The sequence below is a fragment of the Microcebus murinus genome, chromosome 19 (assembly GCF_040939455.1).
Source record: "Microcebus murinus isolate Inina chromosome 19, M.murinus_Inina_mat1.0, whole genome shotgun sequence".
Taxonomy (NCBI): Eukaryota; Metazoa; Chordata; class Mammalia; order Primates; family Cheirogaleidae; genus Microcebus; species Microcebus murinus.
This window is the reverse complement of record NC_134122.1, coordinates 12,489,538-12,510,821: the sequence shown is the minus strand read 5'-3', so window position 1 is coordinate 12,510,821 and position 21,284 is coordinate 12,489,538. Positions and strand designations below refer to the sequence as shown.

The window sequence follows — 21,284 nt, the reverse complement described above, 5'->3', positions numbered from 1 at the left end:
GCGGGCGGGGCGGGGACGGTGGGGCCGCAGTACCGCCCCGCCGCGGGCGCCCCGAGTCCGTGCAGCCTGGCGGGGACGCCCGGCGGGCGGGGCGCGGGCGCCCTCTGCGGGACGCGAGCGAGCTCTCGCTGTGGCCGGGCTGCGGCGTCCATCTCGGCCCCGCCGGGCTGCGGTTAACCCGCAGGGCGGGAGGAGCCAGGGGCCCCTGCCTAAAGGTGACCGGGCGGGGTGCGGTGGCTGACGCCTGTAATCCTGGTTCTCTGGGAGGCCAAGGCGGGCGGAACGCTTGAGCTCAGGAGTTCGAGACCAGCCTGAGCAAATTGAGACCTCGTCTCTACTAAAAATAGAAACTAATTAGCCAACTGAAAATATAAAGAAAAAATTAGCCGGGCATGGTGGTGCATGCCTATAGTCCCAGCTACTCGGGAGGTTGAGGCAGGAGGATTGCTTGAGCCCAGGAGTTTGAGGTTGCTGTGAGCTAGGCGGACGCCATGGCACTCTAGCCGGGGCAACAAGAGCAAGATTCTTTCCAAAAAAAAAAAAGCAGTCTACTTATCACTGTAAATATCCTTTAGCACTGCTGGACTATTTTGCCACATGCATACAGGTATTAGTTATTACAAAAAGTTTTAACTTTTTGAGAACAGGGCAGTTTAACCTTGTATTTTGTCCAACAAAGATTTACTGAGTGTCAGGCATTGTGCTTAGCTGTGAAGACATGGAAATGACCAAGCTGGTCTCTGCCTTCCAGGAGTTCATGGTCTGGTTCAGTGCTGCTCAAATTTTAATGTGCTTCCAAATCACCTGGCGGTGTTGTGTATTTGTTATCTATTGCTGCATTACAGATTGCTCCAAAAACCAGCAGCTGAAAGCAACAAACCTAACACAGTTGCTGAGGTTCGGGGATTCAAGAATGACTTAGTTGGGTGACTCTGACTTGGGGTCTCTCCTGAGGTGGCCATCAAGATGTTGGGGGCTGCAGTCATCTGAAGTCTCCACTGGGGCCACTTCCAAGGATTCACTTCCAAGATGGAGTTCTCACGTGGCTGTTGGCAGGAGGCCTCGGTACTGGGCCATGTGAACCTCTCCACTGAGTAACTGCTTGAGTGTCCTGGTGACGGGACAGCTGGTTTCCCCCAAAGTGAGTAATCCTGTCGGGGAAGGCAGAAACTGCAACGTCTTTTCTGACCTATCCTTGAACGTCATGCTCCACGGTTTCCACCACATTCCGTGTTAGAAACAAGTCACTGAGTACAGACCACACTCAAGGCAAAGGGAATTAAGCTCCATTGAACAGAGGAGTATCAGGGATTCGTAAACATACGTTAAAACCACATCTTGCTAAAACGCAAATTCTGATGGAGTGGGCCTGGAGAGGACCCCGAAATCCTGCGTTTCTAACAGGCTCCCATGTGTGATGCCGCTGCTGCGGGCCCCCAGACCACAGGCCGCCTGGAGAGGGAACGAAAGGCGTGCGCAGAACTGCGGCTCAGATGGTCTCTGTGGAACTACGCTGCTTGCAAGAATCACATTCTTTGTCGTCCTGGCATCGTCTTTGGATGGTGTCCAATTTTAAAATCACATTTCCCCTGAAAGGTCAGATCAGTAAAGTAAGGGAAAGACAAGATTACCTTGTTAATACATGAGGACAAGCTGTAATGGAATTAAAAACAATCAAAGGGGGATTCAGAAAATCTCTCTGGCCTTGTTCTGGAAGCTCTCAGAAGCATAAAACATCAGCCATCAATTCTGAGGAGGATGCTGAACAAACAGCCTGGGCTTTTAATAAGGACTGTACAAAGTGCCTTCCTAGGACTAAGACTCCTGGCTGTAATACTTATAAAATTGGCTTTGATACGAAAGGGCAAGAAATAGCACCAGAGCCTCAGAAGATCAAGGCTTTGATAAAAACTTGAAAGAAATCATTTTCTCATTTAACAGCTGGGGTTGGAATTTGCATAAAACTGCAATATATAACCAGACTCTCTCCTGTGCACCCATCCTTTGACTTCTTGCATGGGTATTGCATTTTATCATTGTCTGGTTATTGCCTGCTTTCCTGCTGTCTCTCCAACCTAATAGTGAGCTTCTCAAAGTCAAGGGCTACATGCTCAGCTGGCTTGAAGGGTGATAAGTTAAAAAAAAAAATCATTTTCTCATTTAACAGCCAGGATTGGAATTTGTATAAAGCTATCTAAACTGTATTGTTCTTATTGGTATGTCCCATGCTACGGTTTAGATGTGGTGTCTCCACCAAAACTCCTATTGAAACTTTATCCCCAATGTGGCAATGTTGGGAGGTAGAATTTTATGGTGTGTGTCTGTTCTGTGTTGCTATAACAACACAGGTATTTGGGTCATGGAGATGGATCCCTCATGAATAGATTAATGCCCTCCCGCTGGGGTGAGTTCCTTCTCTTTCTCTTGGGAATGGATTAATTCTTGAGAAAGTAGGTTGTTAAAAAGAGTCAGAATCTGACTTCCTCGGTTTTGCTCTTTTGTATCCTGTCTCACTGTGTGATCTCTGTGACATGCCCACCGCCCCTCCATGTTCTGCCATGAGTGTAGGCAGCCTGAGGCCCTCACCAGGTGCAACTGCCCAATCCTGGACTTGCCAGCCACCAGAATCGTGAGCCAAACAAGTCTCTTATCTTTATAAATTACCGAGTCTCAGGTATTTTTCTATACCAACACAAAACAGACTAAGATGGTTCACATACTGTAAAATTCAAAATTTTAAAGTATATGATCCAGTGGGTTTAATTATATTCACAAGGTTATGCAACTATCACTGCTAATTCTAGAACAATTTCATCACCTCAAAAAGAAACCCCATATCCATCAGCAGTTACTCACCATCCCCCTTGGCCCCAGGTGACCACTAATCTACCTTCGATCTCTATGGATTTGCCTATTCTGGATATTTCATGTAAGTGGAATCATATAATATGCAACTTTTTGTGTCTGGCTTCTTTCACTTAGCATGATTTTTTTTTTTAATTGTGGTAAAATACACAAAACGTTTGCCATTTTAACCACTGTTACATGGCATTAAGTATTATTACATTCACATTGTTGTATGATCATCGCCACCATCCATCTCCAGAATTATTTTTATCTTCTCATACTGAAACTCTATACCCAAGCATAAGCTTTTTTTTTTTTTTTTTTTTTGAGACAGTGTGACGCTTTGTTGCCCAGGCTAGAGTGAGCGCCATGGCATCAGTCTAGCTCACAGCGACCTCAAACTCCTGGGCTCAAGCAATCCTGCTGCCTCAGCCTCCCATGTAGCTGGGGCTACAGGCATGTGCCCCCATGCCCAGCTAATTTTTTCTATATATATTAGTTGGCCAATTAATTTCTTTCTATTTATAGTAGAGACGGGGTCTCTCTCTTGCTCAGGCTGGTTTCGAACTCCTAACCTCAAGCAATCCACCCGCCTCGGCCTCCCAGAGTGCTGGGATTACAGGCGTGAGCCACCGCGCCCGGCCCCAAGCATAAGCTTTTAAAGGCCCATCCATGTTATAGCACGTGCCAATATTCCATTCCTTTTTATGGCTGAATACTACTGCATTGTATGGATATGCCACATTTTCTCACCAGTTTGAAACTGCACTTACAAATAAAAAGGGGTGTAAGGTGACAGCTATGGTAAGGGCCTAGCCAAAAATAAGGCACAGGCCTAGCTAAAAATAATGATACTTCTCTGTAATTGCCACTCTGGAGCCACATAGCTGGTGGTCATAAAGATTCGTAGTTTTCTCCATAGATAATATCACCTTTTTGAAACCTAGGATTAGTTTCTGAGATATCTTCCAGGTTTTGCATTCTAGCGTAATGGCTGACCCACTCAGGCCAGTGTGCCATGCTGGTCTGGAACTGACTCAACTGGTCTGGTGACCCCCACCCACGAACCGGGTCAGCAAAGAAGACAATTTCTACAACCATATGGTTCCACCCCAAATCCAGCCAATTAGCAGACCCAATTGCCTATGCCAAACTCTCTTTAAAAACCCTGTCTCCCAAATTCTCGAGGAGGTGGATTTGAGAAATTTCTCCCTGCTTAGCGCAATGCAGAATAAATTCTTTCTCTGCTGTAAACCCTGCTGTCTCAGTGTACTGGCTTCCTCTTGAGCAGTAGGCAAATGAACCTGGTTGGGCGGCAACAGGTTCATCAGTTGATGGATACATGGGTTACTTCCACTTTGGGTTATTATGAATAATGTTTCTATAAACATTCATGTACAAGTATTTGTTTGAACATGTTTTGATTTCTACTGAAATGTTTGTACCTAAGAGAGGAGTTACTGTATCCTATAGTAACTAAGTTTAACTGAGGAATTGCTAGACTGTTTTCCAAAGTGGCTGTACCATTTTACATTCTCACCAGCAGTGTATGAAGATTCCAAATTCTTCACATCCACATCAACACTTATTTTTATTACAGTCATTCTAGTGGGTGTGAAGTGGTATCTCATTGTGGTTTCCCTAATGGCTAAAGATGTTGAGCATCTTTTCATATGCTTATTGGCCATCTGTATATCTTTGTTGAAGAATGTCTATTCAAATCCCTTGCCTATTTTTTAATTGGGCTATTTGTCTTTTATGGTTGAGTTGTAAAAGTTGTTTATATATTCTAGATAAAAGTCCCTTACCAGATATATGATTTGTAAATATTTTCTCCCATTCTGTGAATTGTCTTTTCATTTTCTTGATATTGTCTTTTGAAGCACAAGTTTTTATTTTAATGAAGTCCAATTTATCTTCTTCTTTTGTTACTTGAGCTTTTTCTTTTGTTACTTGAGTATCTAAGAAACTGCTGCCTAATCTAAAGTTGCACGGATTTATCCTTGGGTTTTCTTCTTACAGCTTTAAAGTTTTAGGACTAACATTTAGATTTTTAGTCTATCTGAGTTAATTTTTGTATATGCTATGAGATAGGGGTCCAAACTCATTCTTCTGCATGTAGATATCCTGTATTTTTTTAATTACCAGCAAGAAGCACAGAGCATGGCCTTCCTTTGGTTCCCTAATGGCATCTTTTCAATAAATCTCCACTTAATCTTGCTGAGATGCACACAGGACTAGTCTCAAATTACTAGTTATTTGAAAATCATTTCTAATAAGGGAGAATTATTTCTTCATACAATCCCATCAACAACTATTTATTGATCACCTATTATGTGTCAGTGATTAAAACAAAGATTCCTGCCCCCACAGAGCTTATGTTCCATTCTAGCAGGGAGAAACAGACAAGAAATCTAATAAATAAGTACATTAAATAACGTAATAGAAGGTGGTAAGTGCCATGGGGAAAAAATTAGAGCACAGAAAAGGAAATGAAGTGTGGGGTAGGGTGGGGTTTGCAATTTGAAAAAGGTGGTCGGGATGGGCCTCCTTTAAAAGGTGACATTTGAGCAAAACCTCAGGAGTTGGCAAGGGATTTGACCACGTGCACATCTGGGAAAGGGCATTCCAGGCAGAGGGAGCGGCCACTGCAAAGCCCACAGGCAAGAGTGTTACTGGCATTTTTGAGGAGTAGCAAGGAGGCCAGTGTGGCTGGAGCAGAGTGAGGACAGGAATTAGAGGTTGCCGAGGGCCAGATCCTTTATGGTCTCATAAACCATTTTTGTGACTTTGACTTTCAGTATGAGAGAGCCAGAAATAGCCACTGGGGAGTTCTGAGCTGAGCAGTGGCATGATCTGGCTTATGATCAAAGGATCACTCTGGCTGCTGGGTTGAGAATGGACTGTGGGAGAACAGGGGCAAAGCAGGAAGAATAGTTAGGAAGTTTCTGAGATAATCCATACGAGAGAAGAGGGAGGCTGGGCCCTGCGTGGCAGCAGTGGAGGTTGTGAGAGGGAGTTGGCAGAGTCCACAGGAAGCTGTGGTCACTGGATGGAGGTGTGCTGGAGGCAGGAGGCAAAGGGGACTGCAGTGATTCTGACCTGAGCACTGGGAGGAGGAGGGAGCCACCATTAACTGTGAGAGGGTGGCCACTGGGGAAGCAGGTCTGGGGAGTGGGGCGGGAGGCAAGGAGTTCAGCTTGGGGCACGTGGAGTTGGAAATTCTCCTTGATATCCAAGTACCGCCACTTGGACAGGAAGGCAGGTAGATATTTGACAATGGGAAGTCTGGACTGGAGATACGAATGTGAAGGAATCAACCACAACAAAGACAGCCAAGGAAAAGATGGTAGACTGAGAACAGGGCCCACGACCCTCTGGTATGAAGAAATCCAAGGGGAGGAAGAAGAGCCAAGGAGGCTGTTTTCCAATTTTGCAGCTGCTTCAGAACATCTTCCCTCCCTCCCCTTCTTTCTCCTTCCCTCCTTCTTTCCCTCTAAATTGTCTCCCTTTAAATGGGCACCTACTATGTACTAGGAACTAGAAACAAATGTTCTACCCTCAATAAACTCACAGTCTTATATATAGGAGAGAAAGACAGAAAATGCACACTTATAAAATAATGTGGACCCAGGCAATAACCAGAGCTTGGATTTTCAGTTGTTGGCCAACTACACTAAACTATACTACAGACATCTGCAGTATAAAAATTTTAATCAGTTTTGGTTCATTCTTTTTATTTGGTAACAGACCTTAAGGAAATGATTATAATTTACCTTCACAAATAATCCACAACTTAGTACATTTTTTGATGGAAGCAACACATACCTGTCTTATTCTGTTTGGGCAGCTGTAACAAAATACCATAGCCTGGTGGCTTATCAACTTTTGCTGCTCACGGTTCTGGAGGCTGAGAAGTCCAAGATGAAGGTGGCAGCTGATTTGCTGACAGCACCTTGAGGCGTCACTGGGACCTCTTTTAGAAATAAGTACACTGATCTCAGTCATGAGGACTCTACCCCTAGGACCTAATCACTTCCCAATCACTCTGAACCCAACTGAGGGAGAAGATCTCAACACACGATCTTGGGGGGATGCAAATATTCAGACCATAGCACTCGCCCACCCACAATTCAAAATGGAAACACTGACAGCCATTGACTTACCTGACAGACTTCATCTTCTTTCTTAGCCCGTCTTAAATACCCTCATGCTTTAAATTACCATTTGTTACCTGTAAACTCAATTTTTTTTCTCTTAGAGATGCCTGTTACTTTACTAATGATTCATTCTTGATGTTTTAGGAGAAAATTAACTATGAGACCAAACAAGGACCAGCTTCATTTGAACAAACCTGGTGAATTGTCAGCCTTATGGCGTATGACAACACAGAAAAAATCAATACTGGAGAGTTCTTAATGGAAAAACAAAAACCCTTATAGTTTATTAACAAAATTCATATAATAATATTGATTTTAATTATGCATTTCCTTCTCTGCAAATGTGACTTGCTAAATTACTATCATCTTTTATAGACAGGGATAAGTGGACATACTTCAAAATCTTTCTGATAAATATATCGCTGCTCTGCATCCAGCTTGGATAATACTCTTCAAGATGACGTATGCAGGAGCCTGTTAAAAACAACAAGCAAATAAAAGAAACACGTTATATATTCATTTCCAGTTGTAAGTTTCAGGGCTGGCAGGGCAGGGTTTGGACTTCTCTGGAGAAGAAATGAAATCTGAGAAGCAATTTAATTTGGAAAAATGCCATTCAAAAAGATCAGAATGCCTCTGCTACTGCCAAAACACTGGAATCATCTGGCTTCTCACAGGAAAGGGAAAAGGATAAGGAATGAAGCAAGAAACAAGATTCCCAATCCGGAGCAATGCCTTTGCTTGCTTTTTGTCAAATAAATCTCCTGCCCCCTCAACTTTCCAGATAAGGTGCCCCAAAGCACTACAAGTCACAGTAGGTTCCTACCGATTCTGCGTCATGGTCAAGGCCTATATCATGATGCTCAAGCTCTTCATCTCGAAATTTCTTTATCACCTGGTTAAATAAAAAGAAACCAAAGCAAGTCAGCATTCCAACTCTCCTGCTGTTCCATCTTATTTTGGAGGCTAAAGCCTCATAGTATAGTCTAAGACAGGGATAGGCCAACTTTTCCTGTAAAGGGCCAGAGAGTAAACACTTTAAGCTTTGGAGGCTGTGCAGTCTCTGGCTCAATTACTCAACTCTGCTATTGTGGCCCTGGAGGCAGCTGAAGCCAGCAAACAAATGGGAATGGCTGTGTTCCAATAAAACTGTAAATTGTTATTTACAGAAATAGGTGGTTGGCCATGGGCCATCGTTTTCCAACCTCTGATTTAGACTTTAAAAAATTAAGCAGTTCCCTTGTTTACTGTGAAAAATTATCTGAGGATATCTATTAATTCATCATTCTTTTATTTAATCTAAAGGGCTCATGCTCACAGTATTTGCTCAGAGTCTACGGAGGATAAAGAACTGGAGAGAGGCTGGGCACTGGTGGCTCACGCCTGTAATCCTAGCACTCTGGGAGGCCGAGGCGGGCGGATCGCTCAAGGTCAGGAGTTCGAAACCACCCTGAGCAAGAGCGAGACCCCCGTCTCTACTATAAATAGAAAGAAATTAATTGGCCAACGTATATAGAAAAAATTAGTGGGGCATGGTGGTGCATGCCTGTAGTCCCAGCTACTTGGGAGGCTGAGGCAGCAGGATTGCTTGAGCCCAGGAGTTTGAAGTTGCTGTGAGCTAGGCTGATGCCACGGCACTCACTCCCTCTAGCCTAGGCGACAAAGCGAGACTCTAGGGCTCAGGAATGCCAGCTCTGCTTAAACTGTGTGACCAGAGCAGACAGCTTCATTTTCTGTGCCTCAGTTTGCTCAACTTTAAAATGTGCTACTGACCTGGATATCTACCCTTCCATCATACCCTAAATATTCTCTTATATTTTTTCTTTTTACCCATGTGCATATCTGCTCGTTTTCCCTTGAGCAGCCCTTTTCTAGAGGATAGGCAAATACCTGAAGAAGTTCCTCGTATTTTTCAGGGTCCTCCTCCATCAGCATCCTGATCTGGTTGTTGTAGTGATGAGCTATGCTCTCTTCCACCGCCACCGTGCAGGCCATCGCGCCTTCCTTCCCCAGCAAGGCAGTCCCTGCCCCTGGAGTTGTTAAACCCAGAGCAGGAAGGTAAGGGATGGATACCACTGGCAACGGAGATCATTTCTGGTTAGGGTTTCTCGACCTTGGCACCACTGACATTGGGGTTGGGTCATTCTCTGTGGTGGGGGCTGTCTTGTGCATTGTATGATAGGATATTTAACAGCAGCCCTGATCTCTACCAGCTAGATGCCAGTAGCACCAACTAAGATGTGACAAACAAAACTGTCTTTAGATGTTGCCACCTGTCCTCTGGTGGGGGCAAACTTGCCCAGGTGGAGAATCACTGTTTTAGATGGTACCAGATCCCAGTGTTAGACCTTGAATCACATAGTAAGAAAGCTATTCTCTTTCCAGTGCTCTTTTAACCTTCTGATTAGGGCCAAGATAAAGTCTGCATTTGCAGTGAGCACATCTTTGATCTGCTACACCACTTACTCTCCTCCCTTTTGAAGAGTGAACAGATCTCAGATTTAGAATCTTTGTCAGGGAACAGTATCTGGCTGTAATTGAATTAGGCTAGCTTTCCCCCTCTATTGAGTATATTTTTTACTGTACTTTCTATTTATAAAAGTACTGACTTTAAGATTCTACCTTAAAGAAGTTGAAACAAAATCAAGGTAGTTAACTTACCTTTAGAAAAATATTACGTAAATTAAAAAAAGAGCACGTAAGGACACAGCAAGTATTGTGAAAGTGGTGCCTCAATGATTTAATCATCCCAGATCCTTAAACTCACATAAGCTCTTCTGTTCACTTACCCAGGGCAAACCCCGCCACATTCCAAAGGGGCATCAGAACTGTCGGCCGAACCCGGAACGTAACCATCAACTCGTTGAACTTTTTCAAATGGTCCTTTTCTTGATCCCACATTTTCTGCAAAAACACATAAAAATGAAGACATGAAAGCATTCCATAGAGACCTCCTGCTATGCAACGAGGAAGCTACATGGCCCATCCATGTGGTATACAGGAAGCAAAAGAGAAATGGAGAAAAGGATGGGAACTGCTACCTCCTCCGTTCCCCTCAAAACATTAATACAAAAAGTAAACTATCAGACTAAAAGGCATCTTTGAAACAGAGAAGAGAGTGCCAGCAAACCAAAGGAAAAGCCTGTTATCTCAGCTCCAGATAAGAATGGTTCCAGCAGAAGTCCCTCAGACCCACAATATGTCTATTAAATGAAAAGGGTCCATACACACGAGAAATGAGACATTTAACCCATTTCAAAGCCAGGAGGGCAAAATATAGCTATGTGAAAATGGTGACAACAGCTGACACTTAGATGGCACTTCCTTTCATACTGCTAGAGTATTAGTATTTACATCAAAGGAAAAAAGGAGAATGGTAACAGCAGCTAACACTTAGATGGCACTTCCTAAGTGCCAGGTGCTGTCACATGGCTTTACACAGGCAACTCATTCGATCCACACAACTGCCCTGTGAAGGACAAACTATTATTATCTCCAGTACGCAGATGAAGAAAGTGAAGCACAGAGAGGTTAAGTAACTTGCCCAAGGACTCAGAGCAGGCAATTTAACTTGTACTAACTTGCCTATTGGATGCAAGGCCTGGTGTTAGTTGCTCTGCACCAGCCCATTTATTACTCACCCAAACCCAGGCCATTATCAGAGGATTCTGCAGATATGAAAGCAGAGACCCAGAGAGGTCACCTGACATCCTCAAGGTCACACGGACAGCAGGCGGCAGAAAGCAGAAATGTGAATCCAGGTCTGAGTGACTACAAAGTCCAGGCCCTTCCACTGCCTCAGGGTACAGCATCTCCCCTGGTGTCCTGTGGAGCAGGACTAAACTCCTCAGCACGTGGTGCTTTCACCCAATGAAGTAATTCTCAACTTTTCTTTCAGTATTGCCTGCCCCTGCCGTGAAGTTTTAATACCACAGATATGCTATGTATCTGTTTATGTACTATATGTCTATCTGCACTTTATACAGAAAAAGAATAATGTTTTTCACTCCCCCTCCCCCCAAGAACCAAGTTTTCACTCTCTTGGAGACAACAGCATGCATCTCCCTTGGTAATGCGTGACCTTATGTGATTCATTCCTTTACGGCGGCCAGATCCACCCATTCTGGAGGCTAGGCTGAGAGAGACAAAGGAGCACCCACCTGAATGACGGGCCCGACGCTTGAACGACCCAGCACAGCCATCTGCCCAGCATAGATGCGGTTGGCTCCATATTCGCCTGCGTGATCCACCCGGATTATTCGATCCACAGCTGCCCGATTGATACTATCTAAGGTCATTCCTGAACTGCAAAATCTGACACTGATTCGTCTTCCATAAGCTGAAATGCAAGTGTTTATTCTTTATTACTCTCAGGTGAAATCGAGATATTTCCTTTTACAGACGGAAGAAAGGGGCACAAATAAGTTCCCCATGGGATGGATATGCCCATAAAATATATTCTAGTTAACATGCAGTATTAAAACAGAGGATTTTACCTAAAGATGTGAATCTCTGGTTTCCTTTTAAGTGTAGATCTGGAAATGCTGAGCCTGTTTTCTCAACAAGAGTTAACAACGTAGCAGCTGCTTCTAGATGGGCATGTATCTACAGTTCACCCCCCCACCCCCCCCAGCCTGTTTCTCCACAGCCCAGGCTGTACAGCAGAGAGCTTTCAAAAACACAATGCTTCTCCCCAATCAATCTTTTGCAGGGGGTGGGGCACGCTGATATTTTTAAAAAGCTCTGTGCACAAATCTTCTCTGTAGCCAAGGTTGAGAACCACAGTAAGTTCCCTTAAAACACCCACACTCATGGGCATCTGATTTTGAGACTCCAGCCTCAGAGCTTAGGTTTCATCTCATTATGATCCAATAACAACTCAACTAAATTTTTCTCATATTCAAAATGTGAATTCTTCGGGACAGATTAGATTTCCCCTTTAAACAAAATCTTCTAATTGTAAACTCCTTAATTATATTCTCTGATCCTTTTATTAGGGTATCTCAGAAGGTTTTTTCCCTCTGTAAGAGGAGGGTTTTGTGGTATGCTTGGGTGTGTAATTCACCTCATTTTGCAGATATGGAAGTGGAGACTCAGAGGTCATTTAGTTTGTGATGTTAGCTTCGGCCTGCATTGGTATCACTTTGAAATGTGTTTCAGGGCTCATATGCTGTGACTACCATATCTTTTATGGTTACTTCTTTCCACTTAAGCTAACAGCCAGAAAATGTGTGAAAAAAATTCATTTTGTATACATCTGTGGTTCTTTCATTAAAAAGGCTTGAGTGCTTTGGTCACAAGGTAATGGGGTAGGCTGGTGAACTCTGGGGTGGTTCTGCACTTGAACTTTTCTGTTAGGTGTGGTTTTAAATGCCGCACTTTAAGCAAAGGAACATGGACATGGGAAGTCAGAAAATGCATGTCCCATCTCTACACTAGCTTTGGACAAATCAGAAACAACATTTCTTACATATAAAATTGGCAATAATCAGGCTATTTCCTTTTTGAGGGAAAACATACAATAATAAAACTTTTCTGAGTTATGAGGATAAAATGAGATATAGGAAGCAAAGTAACTTAATAAGTAAAAATGAATGATTCTGATTGTTATGCTCATTGGCTCAACAGAGGAGCATTAAAATTCACATTCAACAACCCTCTGAAACTTTTATCGGGTGGTGGGCAGGCGGGAGAGGGGAGGAGGAGAAGGGTACGCACCATTACTTACATAATGTGTGCAGTGTGCACCAACTGGGGATTGGACACGCTGGAAGCTCTGGCAAGTGGGGGGGGGAGGGGTGGCGGGGGCAATGTATGTAACCCTAACAATATTTGTACCCCCATAATATGATGAAATAAAAGGAAAAAAAAAAACCTCTGAGTTTGGCCTGCATTTTTACACACTTTAAAATAAAATTGAGGCACAGTGCTAAAGCTCTCAAATGTTATCACTTTATATCCTTGTTTTCCCAAAATGTGAAACATACCAATGGTGGTACCTATGAGATTATAAGTGGCTTATAGATATGCATTAAATAATACTCATGTGTTAAGAGTTACTCTTTAAAATTCTCTTCCAATCCTTTAAATATCTTCAAGGAAGATACTTTCATTTACAGCTGGTATATCCTGAACACCTTCCTAAAACTTGCTAATTTTCCTTTCTAACAGAAAGATGGTCTTGGGTTCAAGCCTTGCTATCGTGTCCAAAGCAATTTTACAATTTTTTTGTTTTCAATGTCATTTTTTTTTTTTTTTTTTTTTGAGACAGAGTCTCACTTTTGTTGCCCAGGCTAGAGTGAGTGCCGTGGCGTCAGCCTAGCTCACAGCAACCTCAATCTCCTGGGCTCAAGCGATCTTCCTGCCTCAGCCTCCCAAGTAGCTGGGACTACAGGCATGTGCCACCATGCCCGGCTAATTTTTTGTATATATATTTTTAGTTGGTCAATTAATTTCTTTCTATTTTTAGTAGAGACGGGGTCTCGCTCAGGATGGTTTCGAACTCCCAACCTCGAGCAATCCGCCCGCCTCGGCCTCCCAGAGTGCTAGGATTACAGGCGTGAGCCACCGCGCCCGGCCTTCAATGTCATTTTTATGATTATGCATCCATTTGGGGCAGGCAATACTAATTTTCCACTTACCATAAGGATTTAGTTTCTGAGAAGTTATTTAATTTTAAAATGGGACATATTTATACAAGAAACATATTTAGTAATCAAAAGTTAAAGCGGGCCGGGCGCGGTGGCTCACGCCTGTAATCCTAGCTCTTGGGAGGCCGAGGCGGGCGGATTGCTCAAGGTCAGGAGTTCAAAACCAGCCTGAGCAAGAGCGAGACCCCGTCTCTACTATAAATAGAAAGAAATTAATTGGCCAACTGATATATATATAAAAAATTAGCCGGGCATGGTGGCGCATGCCTGTAGTCCCAGCTACTCGGGAGGCTGAGGCAGAAGGATCACTCAAGCCCAGGAGTTTGAGGTTGCTGTGAGCTAGGCTGACGCCACGGCACTCACTCTAGCCTGGACAACAAAGTGAGACTCTGTCTCAAAAAAAAAAAAAAAAAAAAAAAAAAAGTTAAAGCGGTATTACCATAAGGCAAAAATTTTGAAGGTGGCACAAGAATGATTAAACTTTGAGAGGACAACTTCACAACAATTTTCTTTTTTTTTTTTTTTTTTTTTAAGATAGCTGTAGAAGATGAATCTTTTTTGTTTTTTTTAGGCAAGCACGAAAACGAGGTTTATTGAGGAGAGGAAGACAGGATTACAGGGCAAGAGCAAAATATACTTTTACGCCACAGATGATGACAGGACCCACTGTCACACCAAAGGGAGCGCCAAAGAAAGGGCAAAGAGAGCACACAACAATTTTCTGAGGCAGCTCAGAAGAAAAGCAGAAGGAGCCAGAATCCAAAATCATGTCTCTCTGCAACAAATTCGATGCTCCTTCCACTACACTGATGTTCTCAAGGTTTACCGTGCATGCAAATAATCTGAAAGTCTTAAAATGTGGACACCGACTAAATAGGTCAGGGGTGAGGCCCAAGAAGACGCACTTCTAACAAGTTCCCAGAGGAGGCTGACGACGCTGGTTGTCGGACTACACTTTGAATGGCAAGGCCCTGGGCAAAGACTACGGAGACACTCCGGGGACACTGAACTTTCACTGTCGCCAACTGTCCTCACCCCGTAACACCGCCCACACCTGCAATGACGTCACTGCACAGGTGGGCAATTACATCGCTCCCCTGCACGCCGACCCTGAGGGAGGCCCGAAGGGTCACTGAGGAAAACCTCCCCATTCCGCGGTCACTCTCGCGGTGTGCTACAGGCCCCGCCCCGCCCGCCAGCGCCCCCGCGACTGTGGCACACAGTCGCGCTCTGTCGCAGACCAGTGACGCAACTTGCTCGACCGAAGCTTCAGAACAAAATCCCTTGGCTTGTCTGCCTAGCGCATGACCGCGACCGCGTCCCCCTGTACCTGAGAGGGGCTGCCGGACGCCCGAGCGCAGCCGCCACAGGGAGGGAGCCGCCGCCGCCCCGGCACAAATCATTGCCGGGCCAACAAAGTAGCCACTCGGTTGAGTGAAGCGGGCCAATCGTGCCCTTGGTGCAGACTGATGACGCACAGCAGGCGTAAGAAAGTCGCTTCTCGCCCCGGCACCGGTGGAAACGCCCCCTGGGCCCCTGCTTCCGTTCGATTGGTTGGCAACGGCAAATGGAAAGAGTCTATTGGATGGGGTTACTGTCAATAATTGGGGAAACCGACGGCGGTAATGGTGCCTGAGGTTGCCAAGAAAATGAGAATACTAAATTACTCTCAAAGATTCGGACGGTGTAGTGATTTCTTACCCTAGTTCCTGGGAAGGAGGACCATGAGGGAATTACTTATTGACAGAGCCATCATATTTTCTGTTAGGGTGGAAAACCTAGTAGATGTTCTCTGCGCGGGCGGAGAAAGATTTTTCACACAGAAATTAAGATATAAAAGTAAAATTTATTTTATCTTCTTAGAGAAGAGAGAGAGAAAGAGAGGGGAAGTAATTTTCCATGTCCCAAGCACATCCCATATATTTGAAAGGAAATACACCAAATGGAATTTATTAGTAAAGCCACACCCTATATAAAGCAGATACATTCTGAAGTTCTCTCTTCCCAAGAGTCAGACCTTGTTATGCCACCCTGGCAAAATTAATTCCTTTCTTCTCTGATATTTAGGTAAGTGGGTAGCTGCTATCAGATTTGTAGCTGCAAGAATTTACTTTGCCAGCTTAAGAGTTAATGCAGACTAAAGACTTGCCTAACTGGATTCTTCTCTTTGCTGGGAAGAAGAATATTCTGTGATTGTGTGAACCCGCAAGGCTGCCTTACAAACAAGGGCCTGAAGCAGAATGGGGCAAGACAGAGAAGGGTTTGCAGGTTTTTTCAAAATGCCAGTTTCCAGTGTTTGTAAAGGAGGAGGAAGTGAAAACAACTTAAGTATCTGTTAACCCTGTAATGGTTATAAAGTATACATTGATATTACAGAATGCTATGTAGACATTAAAAAGAATGAGGTAGCTGCTTATATGAAAATGTCTTCAAGATGTTATTAAGAAGGGAAAAAGGGGAATCTCAGAAATATGTTATTTTACACATACACCCATATATATATATATATATATATATATATGCTTGAATATGTATCACACTTCTCTGGAAGAATAAAATAAGCATCATGAGTGGTTTTCTCTAGGGTGTGGACACACATAAAACCCTCCTTGGCTTCAGCAGAGCCAAGGAGTCTTAAAAGTACTCATCAGATAATTGCATTAAACACTTTTCTTCTCTCTGATTCTAGGAAAAGGCAAAGAACAACTTTACAAACTGTTATAGTTTTCCGTCATCACTTGATTCCTAACAAGAAGCATGAATTCAAATAACCACAGTCACATTTTAAAACCTTCAGGACATTGTTTAATCAGTAGTTTTAATGCACATTTGTTAGCTGCACTTTAAAAATTATACAGACATAACCTGAAGTTATTAAAGTTATCAAAACATATAAAAACATTCAAGTAAGAGGTATGCAAATTAGCAGCATCTAACTAAAATGAATATATTAGTATATTTCAGTATCACTTTTATAATAGGGAAAGAAAACAGCAATATATTCTCATTGTGTGCATTTCACAAACACAAATAGAAAACTCAAATGTCTTCAGAAGCATGGTGAAAACAAAAGCTTACATTATAAAGGCACTAGGTTGAAATATATATAATTAGAATTTGTTTTTTAAGTGAGGTTGGAATGAACTTTGAGTTCCTCAGATATTTCATGATACCAATTATCAGATTTAGAAACTCATAAGCCTTAAGACTGGGAAAGAATGAAAGGCTCGTTGGTCTCATAGGTAATTATCCCATTGTTAATACTATTTTTGTAGAACAAGAAAACGGTTGTGGAAAAGGGACAATGATATATCTTTACTCTTCGGAGCAAGGAGTCAATCATCTTTGAGAAATGGAGCAATGGAAGTAGGGGTGGGAATTATTCTTAATAGCGGCAGTTTTCTAAAACTTGTACCCAACTTTAAATTCCAGGCTACTTCCTGGGAAGGATGAAAGAAAAATGATGGAAGAAAGGCTCAAACAGTCCATTACAAAACTACAGTACTTTGAAAAAGACTTTGCAGATATTAAAATGAAAAGTGATTACATTAAAAAATAATTTAGGCTTCTATTAAAAAGTTCAGAGCTATCTATTTTGGGTAAGCTCATGATGAGGTATTTATTGCGTATGGCTTGTACTATAACGGAAATCCCTTCTGCATGTTTTGTAAAATAAAGACATGTGCATTTAAAATTTTAAAGCACAGGAAAACAAACAACAGCCTTTAAAAATGTGGACACGTGTGTTTAAGAAACCAGCTCCCCCTAGTTCAGCTTGGTACACATTCACAGGCTGGTCTTTTAACAGGCTGAACTCCAACCCACATCCCAAAACACACACATAAACTCCCAGCTCAAATACTAAAGCGCCCTTTCCAGCCTGGCTCTGAGATGGTAAGTGTCCTTCAGAAATGAAGAGCTTAGTGTAGACCAGGAAGGGAAATGGCATTTGGAAGACTTAGGCACAAACTTTGCCTGCCTCTTAATTTTGAAGGCACAGGGTCGTCCACCAAGTCTGAGAACTCAGGACTAGATGGGAACTGAAGGCTTGTGGATAACTATCCCTCTAAAGACAGTTTTCCCCTGAGTAATAAATAAGGCTACAGCAAAATGCCCAGAAAGCAAAGAAATCAAAACTGCCATCATGCAGCCATTCCCTTCCTCCTGAGGCTTAATCTAAGGCATTCAGGGACTTATTCACATAGTAGGGATGGGGTTTCTCTCTCCTATTACTACTATGACAGTAATAGGAGCATAGCTGAAATGACATAACCTTCCTCTTCAGTCTCACCATCTGTTCCCAACTTCAATATTTGAGGATTTTTGCTCATTAAAAAAAAAAAAAAATCAGGTTTCATTTTAAGTCAACAGGGCCATTCAAAAGGGTCACTGCTTCTTAAGGAACACTCCTCAGCCTAAACCTCTACAACGTGGTTCATAAGAAATAACCCAGCCTCATGAACGATGAGCTCTAAAGTTAACTTTAAAAGACAACATAAATAAGTTCTTAAAAAATAGAAAAGTCTCTCCTCAATTCTTGTAAAAGTTGAATAGCTTAATAAGTTAATTATTTTTGGTAGAGTCATTGACGAGCTGCTGGTCTACAGGCAAAGGCTCAGGTTTGTCCTAATTTTCTAAGTCACCAAAGCCCTGCATAAGGGCTGGGTTAGGTAAACACAGCTACACATATGGAGCCACCATCAGGAAAAGCCTAAACTCCAAAAAATATATTGTAAGATTTCCACTCAAAACCCAGGTGGACTTTGTAGGCTTGCTGGAGTCACTGGGTCAGCTGAGAAGCAGCAGGCAGAGCCACTGTCCTGCTCGGTCTATGCTGGTTGGTTCCTCATGTCCCTTTGGGCTTCGGTGAGTTTCTGGATTAGGTAGCGCTTGTCACGACTTTCCTAAAAAAAGAAATGAGGTTGACAGTACTCTTAATATATTTGAAACAAATATCGTCATTACCTACCAGGCTCAGATTAGGGATTCTAACTACTGGACTATTGGAATGGCTTCTGATCCGGTCTGCCTCTTTCATTTGTGTCCCTTCCATAGCTCCTAGTCCACACAGCAGCTAGTTCTTTTTTAAAAAAAATGCACATTAGACTTCTACTTAACACCCTCCAGTGGCTTCCCATCACACTCAGAATAAAACCCGAACTACTTCCCGGAGCACGCAGGCTATGCTATGACTCTGGCTGATGTTACAGTAGCCTCTCGCTTCTTCCCATCACTCACATCCTCCGGCCACACCTCTCCCTCCCTCCTGGCTCCAGAAGTGCCTACCTTATTACTCTCATCCCTACTTGGGGCCTCTGATAATTGGCTTCTCAAAGAGGCCTTCTGTGGGCACCATCCGCTGTAGCAGATGGTCCCCCTTGTCACTCTGCCTTGTTTTCATTATCCTCATAGCAGTTATGGTTATCGGGATTTATCTTATTTCTTTAACTACCTAACAGTTTTGCCTCTCTCGTCACCAGTGCATCCCAGCACCTGCCACCATACAGAGCACAGAGTAGGTGCTCAATATATATGTTGAAGAGATGGATGAGTCAGTGAAGGAATGAGGCTGGGGGTGGCCAAGCCTGAAGGCAGAGTTTGGGGAGGAGGTGGGGAGAGGGGGCCACAGCAATGCCACTCCCTCTCCGGAAAAAGCACCACTTGTCATACGCTGTCCTGGCCATGACCTCTGGGCCTATGCTTCCTTACCAGGGACAGCTGCTCTCGGAGCTGGTCGACCACCTGTTTGTGTGCTCCGGCCAAGGCAATGAAGTAAAACATAACGAGGCTGCAAGGCAAGACGGACAGGTCATGAGGGAGCCCGGATCAATTGAAGGCCACTGGAAAAAAACAACCTAACACATTTTGTTTGGACCGGTTTTACTTTTGTTAGGGGGGGGAAAAAAAAGAAAACCCTCATCTCTCCCAAGCAGAGGGTTTGATAAACAGCCAGTGGAGTTTTTATTTGTCAGTGGCAGTGGAGTCTGATGTATGCCTTGGATTGGGGTCGACATTAAAAGTTGTTGATGGAGGATGCAGAATGAGAGGCAGAGAGGAGCAGATGTTCCACAAAGTCAGCTGGGCATGTAATGAACATGCGAGCACTGTGGAAGCTCTCTGGCTTCTTTCCTCATCTGTAAAATGGGGAAAATATAATAAAATGCAGTGATTGCAAACTTGAGGTATTACCATTGTGATTAAAAGCAATTAACAACTGGTTCCTGTCTTCTGTGCAGGCCCAGATCTCACATGGGGGTGGCTGAAGTTATTATCTTTGGCAAGAAAGGCTAGTGGAGTGAGGGCAAGCCCCCCAGAAAAACAGCAGGCAACCTCATTTAATCAAGGGTGGTGGGTTTCACGTCTAATCTCACCGCACAGGGCTGATGAAATTGGAGCCAAGTAACAGGAGATCCTGGAATTACTGATATCCACATTATTCTCCTGGAAGTCTCTGCAAGCCACAGAACAGCCTCCAAACACACTGAAGTCAGATAACTGCCACCAGGGGTGGCGCCAGCCAAGCTGGGGTGAACCAATTAGGGTGGAGCAACTAGAACCCCCAATCCTGTGAATTTTAGGCTCCTCACTGCACAGCTCCCCTAAATCATTTTATTACTCTCATCAAAAGTATCCTGCCCTTTTATGAGTGTTTTTTTTTTCTGGCCTATTTCTTACACTATGGTGGGGCTTTACTGTAATAACATCCACGTCATAGGGTATCTGTGATGATGTCGTGAGTTACTACAGGTAAGGTGCAATCAATTCCAGTTACTCATGGCTTGTTGGTGGTAGAGCCAGGGCTCATGCCCATGCTCCTAATCTGGTGCTCATCTCTCTGTCCTGTAATCTGTTCCTTTTCAAAGAGCACGCAATTTTGTGAATAATCAGTAGTGTTAATAATAGGCAATGTTTACTGGGTTTTTATAAGCCAGGCATTGGTCCTCTGCCTTACATGTGTGATCCTTCTGAATCTGCTCAATGACCCTCTGAAAGAGTGACTATTATTATGCCCGTTTTAGAGATGGGAAAATGAGGCTCAGAGAAGCTTAGTGACTTGTCCAGTTTGGGGGGGGGGCAATTTCCTATGTGCCTCAGAGAGAAATACTTGCCAGGGTCCAGGTGGTTCTCACTCACCAGATGATCATAAAGAAAGGAACCGCGAAGGCTTCCGACGTGATGCCGTGGACCAAGGACTGCAGGGAGCTGGGGAAGGTGCTCACTGTCTTGGGGATGACGTCCCAGGTGGTGTTGAAGTTGGTGAAGGGTCCACAGGCTTTGGAGGAAGGGATGCTGCCAGGACATGGACCAGGAGGCTCAGAGTGAGGCGTGCTGCACAGGCGGGACATCCCACCTCTGCACACCCAGAACGTTTTGTTAGCAATGGCCTGCAAGGAACCACCTGACCTCCTGGGCCTTCTGGAATATTCTGGTCAAAAATACTTACCTTGAAATTTCATCAGCTCTCTAGACCTAACTTCCAGTTTAGAGGAAATTCAGGATGGAAGAGCAAGTTAAATGACACTGTAAGAAAATAGACAAATCCAGAATGTGGGCAATTCTATTCTCCAATCTCTTAAGTTAGAAGTGAGGAAACTGGCCTGGCCTCTTCAAAGAAGCAAAGGTTAAA

At 43.6% G+C, this 21,284-nt stretch overlaps 2 protein-coding genes across 4 annotated transcripts in view; both read right to left on the bottom strand.

The window, feature by feature from the left end:
* Positions 1-557: 557 nt before the first annotated feature.
* Positions 558-15,159, bottom strand: COQ7 (coenzyme Q7, hydroxylase). 2 transcript variants are annotated; one of them, XM_075995140.1, is made up of 7 exons: positions 14,988-15,159; positions 11,168-11,346; positions 9,797-9,911; positions 8,898-9,037; positions 7,834-7,902; positions 7,403-7,481; positions 558-1,589 (listed from the first exon to the last, which is right to left on the bottom strand). In XM_075995140.1, exons 1-6 carry the CDS (start codon positions 15,058-15,060, stop codon positions 7,404-7,406), a joined length of 654 nt encoding a protein of 217 aa, XP_075851255.1. In that variant the 5' UTR covers positions 15,061-15,159; the 3' UTR covers positions 558-1,589; position 7,403. The 2 variants fall into 2 exon arrangements, with proteins under 2 accessions (XP_075851255.1, XP_012591513.2); XM_012736059.3 differs by lacking the exon at positions 558-1,589 and having other exon boundaries at positions 7,260-7,481.
* A 1,280-nt stretch (positions 15,160-16,439) lies between these two features.
* Positions 16,440-21,284, bottom strand: part of TMC7 (transmembrane channel like 7) — a 41,342-nt gene continuing 36,497 nt past the window's right edge. Inside the window, exons 15-17 of one of the 2 annotated variants that reach the window (XM_012736055.3) lie at positions 20,792-20,947; positions 19,367-19,445; positions 16,440-18,561 (exon numbers count right to left, since the gene is read on the bottom strand). In XM_012736055.3, coding sequence (XP_012591509.1) covers positions 18,487-18,561; positions 19,367-19,445; positions 20,792-20,947 — 310 coding nt within the window. In that variant the 3' untranslated portion in view covers positions 16,440-18,486. Of the gene's footprint in view, positions 18,562-19,366; positions 19,446-19,594; positions 19,792-20,791; positions 20,948-21,284 lie in introns of those variants that run through there. The other variant, XM_075995138.1, reaches the window with a different exon arrangement.

Coding starts and splice junctions, on each gene's coding strand:
- COQ7 (XM_075995140.1), bottom strand. CDS start 15,060: ATGATTTGTGCCGGGGCGGCGGCGGCTCCCTCCCTGTGGCGGCTGCGC. Junction 9,912..11,167: donor GCGTCGGGCCCGTCATTCAG/GTGGGTGCTCCT, acceptor GTGTTTTTGCAG/AAAATGTGGGATCAAGAAAA. Junction 7,903..8,897: donor AATACGAGGAACTTCTTCAG/GTATTTGCCTAT, acceptor TTATTTAACCAG/GTGATAAAGAAATTTCGAGA.